Source organism: Notolepis coatsorum (genome assembly GCF_963971535.1).
Source record: "Notolepis coatsorum genome assembly, chromosome: 1".
Taxonomy (NCBI): Eukaryota; Metazoa; Chordata; class Actinopteri; order Aulopiformes; family Paralepididae; genus Notolepis; species Notolepis coatsorum.
Genome location: NC_140165.1, coordinates 129,670,921 through 129,677,489, shown reverse-complemented (window position 1 = coordinate 129,677,489; position 6,569 = coordinate 129,670,921). Strand labels below are relative to the sequence as shown.

Here is a 6,569-nt window from a genome sequence, read left to right as displayed (position 1 = left end):
TTCTCATGGGGACAGGGGCTGACACCCAGTTGATGGCTGAAACTGGTTCTGTCTGTGAGAATGTTGTGCTGTCAAGCGGCTCCCATGCTACACGTTCTGCGTCTGTGTTTGGTTGAGCCTGGTGTTACGTCTGTCAACTACAAAGGTTGTCAGCAGGGGGGCTTGAAACCTCTTGAGGCAAACAGTGCGGGTTCCCCCGACCTCGCCTTCGCCAGGCCGGGTATCACGTTAGTGCCTCCCACTCCCGGAAGACCGGCAGTGGTCTGGCAGGCGCGTGTGATTTGGGTGGTAGTAATATCACTGCAGGGCTACGGTGTGTAGGAACCCACCCTATCGGGCAGTGTGGGGGCCTCACACCTTGCATGTCCAGCTGTAGAACAATTCCTCAGCTGTCGATGCTGGAGGGGTGTTCAGTGGGGGAGCTTTTGTCACCTAGTATGATGTCAGCTTCTCCCGTATCAAACCGGCCCTTTCTGTCGGGGTCCCCCCTTGGGTGCGACTGCCTCGTGGGTAGTGTCAGGGTCCGATGTTCCGACTCCACGGAACGCTCTGCTCGCGCGGTTAGCGGGTCCAGGGTTGGCTATGCACAGCGGGCGGGACCGGGCCACCTATCTACGGTTTCTGGCGGACCAGCGCCAAGTGGTGGCGGGTGCGCTTGGGATTATCATCACATATGGCTACAGCAGTGCCATATGTCGAGGTGGATGGAGAGAACGCTGAGGCGGGGACTTGTGTTTACACAACCCCACCCGTTTTCAGGTTTGGTACAGACCCTATTGTCAGGGTCACCAGCAGTGACAGCTCTTGCCAACGAGATCCAATCTCTGTGGGCGAAGCAAGCCATCGTTGTGGTCCCAAAGGAGGACGCGATGCGTGGTGTTTCCTCCTGGTATTCTCTGTTGCCCGAGAAATCGGGAGGGGGGGGTGTCAGACCCATGCTGGACCTGTCCCATGGAAGGTTCAGCATTTTGGACCGTCTCCCACCTGTTGAACGCTGTCAGGTGGGGGCCTGGTTCTCCTCCATAGACCTGTAGGATGCGTATTCGCATCCCCAATCTTCCATTCTAGGGCTTACCTACGCTTCCTTTGCAGGGTTTAGCGTATGAGTACCAGAGGCTGCCGTTCGGCTATTCTCTGGCTCCCCCCATCTTCACCAAGTGCGTGGAGACCGCACTGGGGCCTCTGCGTCGTCGGGGGTTACGAAGTGTATTCTGCCCTGGACGACGTTCTGGTCCTTGGCGGTCAGGGTAGATCGTCAGGTCTCATACCAGGCAGGTGGTGGAATTCCTCACCAGCCTGGGTTTTGCTGTAGACTGGAAGTAGAGTACTCCTCTTCCCAGTCAACGGGTGGAGTACTTGGGCTTATTCTAAGCTCAAGGTCTATATGGGCATCCCTCTCGGAGCGGCGGCGAGTGGGTGTTCTCGGCACGCTCGGGAGGTTCCGTCCTAGGACGGTTACGGCGCTGTCCGTGATGCGCCTGCTCGGTATGATGGCATCTGCTCATTCCGTGGTCCCTCTTGGCCTCCTCTTCACCTCATGAGGAGGATACAGAGGTGGTTTTCCAGTATGGAAATAGAGGTTCCCATGTCAGTACTGGGGGACTTCGCCCTCTGGGGAGGGCCTGGGGATCTCACCAGCGGGGTCCCCATGGGCAGCAGGCTGTCACACGTCACAGTCTTCACCGACGCCTCCCTCACTGGGGGGGGGGGACGCGTCAGGCCAATGCAGTAGGGGGCAGCTGGCAAGACCATGCTGCCCGGTCTGCGCTACATTCAATGTGTTGTAATTGAAGGCAGTCCTTCTGGTCCTCAAACGGTGTTTTGATCAGGACGGACAACACGACGTCAGCGTCGTATATCGACAGACAGGGAGGAGTACGCTCCCCCCGTCTGCACCGGGCGGCGGTCGGCTGGCTATGGGCGTTTCTCCATTTGCGCAGCCTGAGGGCTCTCCACATCCCCGGCAGGGTGAATGTGGGTGCAGGTGTGATGTCGCGGGGCGGTCCTCACCCTGACGAGTGGGGATTATGTCCGGACATAGTCGGGCAGGTCTGGGACCGATTCCGTGGCCGTCCGGGATTCTGTACGCTTTCCCCTCCCTTACACCTGATAGCTCAGCTGTTGGGGCGGGTACGTCGGGAGCGCAGGACTTGGTCCTGGTCGTGCCGGGCCTCAGCTGTTTGGTCTCCGGCCCTGATTCATCTCTAACAAAAGTAAGCACAGTCTCGACGGAGCGCACAGAGAGGCAGCCGGTCTTAGCAGCGCCATCTTGCGCTCCTATCCGAGCTCCGGGAGGGTCATCAAGGAGAACCTGCCTTTTCTCAGTCCTTGCCACACAATGGTGGAATGAACTACCCACCCCAGTTAGGAGAGCCGAAACACGTCCAATCTTTCGCCGTCGACTGAAGATGCACTTCTTCAACCATTATCTGAAAAATAAATAAATAAATGAATAATAAAAAAAATCTAACCCTAACTAATTACCTTACTGTCATGCACTTGTCCTAATAAACTAACCTACACTCAGTGATGTACCTGAACGCGTTCAATGAACGATATTTTGGGCGAACGTGAACTGAACGTACTGTATTTCCGCTAGATGAACCTAATTGTGAACGCGTTCATTCTCTGCGCTCTATCACAGTATAACTTCGTTCAAAAGTGTGCCCGATTTGGGACGGGCGCACGCACACACACACCAGGGGCGTTTTTAGGATTAGAAAACATTGGGGGCTTCAGCCCGGGGGGGTGGAGGGGGGTTTGCCCCCCCCCCCCCTTTCTTTTATTTATTTTTTCACAGAAATACGCAATTTTAGAGTAATTATAGATGAATACTGAAGAACTAGATTAGAGGTTCTCAAAGTGAGGTCCAGGTCCATGAGAGGGATCTGGGCAGTCCCCATAGAAAATTCAAAGTTATAACCTTTATTTAGCCAGATAAAACGAAAGTCTTTCTCTGGTCTGCATCCCCTTAACAATTGTGTGTATTGAGCCATACTGTATTGTACCCATTCTGCAATCTGTTAAACAAATTTTCAATCAATTTCAATCAATCAGGTTGAGCCAGAGTGGAACAGAAGAGGCAAGACGTTCCGTGGGAGGCTGTTGTGTCCCCCCACACATGGCCCACAGACCACAAATGTTCTAGAATGTTCTATTATGACATAATACTGTAACATCACAGATGTTCTAGATCAGTGATTCCCAACCTGGGGTCCGCGGACTGGGGGTCCGCCAGGGGGCGCAGGGGGTCCGCCAGACCACAGATGATTTGAGGTCTTTTTTTTGATTTTTTTGATTTTTTTTTTTTTTTTTCAGAGAAATATTTAATTAGCATATTTTTATCATCAGAAGCATGAATAGTCTCTCCACTACAATAAAAAATAAAGATAAATAAATAAACATCTAGACATGATTTTGGAACGTTAACAGTAGGCTACCGGGTAGCCGCTAAAACGCGAATCAGTTGACTGTATCACTTTCTGTAGCTAGCCTAGCACGCTAGTTAACTTTCTCGGCTCGTCTGCAGTCAGCTGCCAGAGGCGAAAATGTGTGACAAACGAAAAGGAGATGACGGCAGCTCATCTGCAAAAAAAGTTAGGACCTACAGCAATCACGAAAACTACATCACCATGGGCTTCACTGAGGGACCAGACAAACGACCTGAGTGTGTGATTTGTGGAGAAAAGTTGGCAAACTCGAGCCTGAAGCCCAGCAAGCTGAAGAGACATCAGGCGTCTAAGCACCCAGAAACCGTTGGGAAGGATCCAGACTTTTTTCGGAGGAAAGAACAGTCTCTCAAGGCGAACAAGCCTGTTGATGTTAGAGTAGCGTGGAGCAGGGGTGGCAGTGATTTACAGAAGGCTACCGAAGCCTCCTTTGAGTGTTCGCTTTTAATTGCAAAAGCAAAGAAACCGCACAATATTGGCGAGCAGCTCATCAAACCAGCCTGCATCAAAATGGTTTAGAAACTGTGCGGCCCACAGGTGGCGGATAAACTAAAATCAGTACCACTCTCGAACAATGTAGTGAAAGACCGAATTGATAAGATGTCAAGTGATTGCGAGCAGCAGCTGTCAGAAAAGCTTAGAAAGGGTCCATTTGCCATACAACTTGATGAAACTACAACTGTCGCAGACGAGGCTGTGCTAATCGTTTATGTGCAATATATCGAAAATGAGGGTCTGAAGCAGGACATTCTCATGTCAGTCAACCTTATTTGATAAGGATAAGGATATTTTTACTGCAGTGGATTCTTACTTCATTCAACATAAATGCAAACCGTTCACCATTAGGGCCTGATTTGAGAGGATGAATACAGGATTTGAATATTGGCCAAAATTTTGAAATACATATGGTGCAAGATTAGATTTGTTGATTGAAGGCACAAGTCAAAGAAGCATAGTGGGTCTAATTATGATGCTGCCTGTGTATAAGCAGTTTGTTATTAAAATGACAAAAAAAAGGTATTAAACCCAGCTAGGACAGATTCTCTCTGCTACTGATTGGAATTTCCTGTCTCATATTTAGTTTAATTTGTTGCATTGATTTGTTCCATAAATGCAAACCGTTCACCATTAGGGACTGATTTGAGAGGATGAATACAGGATTTGAATATTGGCCAAACATTTTGAAATGCATATGGTGCAAGATGAGATTTGTTGATTGAAGGCACAAGTTAAAGAAGCATAGTGGGTCTAATTGTGATGCATATGCCTGTGTATAAGCAGTTTGTTATTAAAATGACACAAAAAAGGTATTAAACCCAGCTAGGACAGATTCTCTCTGCTACTGATTGGAATTTCCTGTCTCATATTTAGTTTAATTTGTTGCATTGATTTGTTCCATAAATGCAAACCGTTCACCATTAGGGCCTGATTTGAGAGGATGAATACAGCATTTGAATATTGGCCAAACATTTTGAAATGCATATGGTGCAAGATGAGATTTGTTGATTGAAGGCACAAGTCAAAGAAGCATAGTGGGTCTAATTGTGATGCATATGCCTGTGTATAAGCAGTTTGTTATTAAAATGGAAAAAAAAAATATTTTATTGTATCTTATTAGGAGGGGGTCCGCGAATTTCATCAGAGATGTTTGGGGGTCCCTGGGGGGAAAAAGGTTGGGAACCACTGTTCTAGAGAGTGTTCTATTATGACATCTATTGTGACATCACATGTTCTGATGTCCTAGAATGTTGTATGATGTCATGGTGGAACATTCTAGAACATTTGTGATGTATATATATATACGCAGGAAAGAGTATAACTTTGATTTACAATGTTGTTCATGGTGGTTGTCTGATGGTGCTAATTTTGTAAACCTAAGATTAACGTTAGTTTGTTTGGAATATAACGTAATCTTGAATTAAATTATTATTCATTAGACCGCTATGCCCATGGATCGCATAATTGTTCCCTACCGCTAGCTAACATTTGTGAATCATGTTAAAGCTGGCGTGAACACACTACTGTGGGGACCAAAGTTTGCTGATCGATCGTGAGGCATAATTCACTAGAAAATTTACCAAACGACTTAAGATTACGATGTCATATCCCCGCATTTATGTGGAGAAGACACTGGCGTTGATCAAACCAGATGCCATCAACCACGCGGACGAGATTGAGGCCATCATGCTACAAGCCGGCTTCACTATCCTGCAGAGGCATGAACTGCAGCTAAGCCCAGAACAGTGCGGCGACTTCTACGCAGAGCTGAATGGGAAAGCCTTCTACCCCAGCCTCATCGCCTTCATGATGTCAGGCCCCGTCGTGGCCCTGACCCTGGCCCGGGAGAACGCCATTGCCCACTGGAACGCCCTCATAGGACCCGTCAACAGCGAAAAGGCCAAGGAGACTCACCCTAAATGCCTGAGAGTAAAGTATGGCACCACTGACCTGCGGAATGCACTGCATGGCAGCAAGTCCTTCACTGCCGCCGACAGAGAGATCCGATACATGTTCCCAAATTCCGTGATTGAGCCGCTTCCAATTCCGATTCCAACGGGAGAGGCTGTCAAAGCATACCTGGGAAACTATGTCAACCCAACTCTGCTCTGTGGACTCACCGAGCTCTGCAAGCAGAAGCCACTCAACCCTTGTACTTGGCTTGCTGACTGGCTGACCAAAAACAATCCAACTCATTTAGCTGACGCTTTTATCCAAAGCGACTTATAAGTTCTGTACAACACGTCAGCAGGAAAGGTACAACTTATATAAGGGATCTTATTGTGCATCAGAACGGACACTCATCTAGTGGAGTAACATGCTCATTGAACTGGTTTGTATGGTAGCATATGCTACAAAAAGTTGTGCACCAATTTCTAGCTCATCTGTGACGTTGTGGCTAAATTAATATTATGATTAGGGTTCCAGTAGGTCAAGGTTATGGTTCAGTTAAGGTTAGGGTTAGGATCAGGGACTACTGTGTTACACACTCACCAATTCATACAAAATCAGACAAAAAGTAATCACTCATAAGAATAGCCTCAGAGGAGACAAATGCGTCCTCAACCCCATCCAACAAGACAATCATCATTGAAAATGAGTAAAACAAATGTAGAGGACCAA

At 48.1% G+C, this 6,569-nt stretch overlaps 1 protein-coding gene across 1 annotated transcript; it reads left to right on the top strand.

Annotated features, from left to right (window-relative positions):
- Positions 1-5,546: 5,546 nt before the first annotated feature.
- On the top strand, positions 5,547-6,176 carry LOC311222746 (nucleoside diphosphate kinase homolog 5-like; the record flags this gene model as incomplete). The annotated part of the gene is made up of 1 exon (XM_084307365.1): positions 5,547-6,176. One exon carries the CDS (start codon positions 5,547-5,549, stop codon positions 6,174-6,176), a length of 630 nt encoding a protein of 209 aa, XP_084163491.1.
- Between the last annotated feature and the right edge of the window lie 393 nt (positions 6,177-6,569).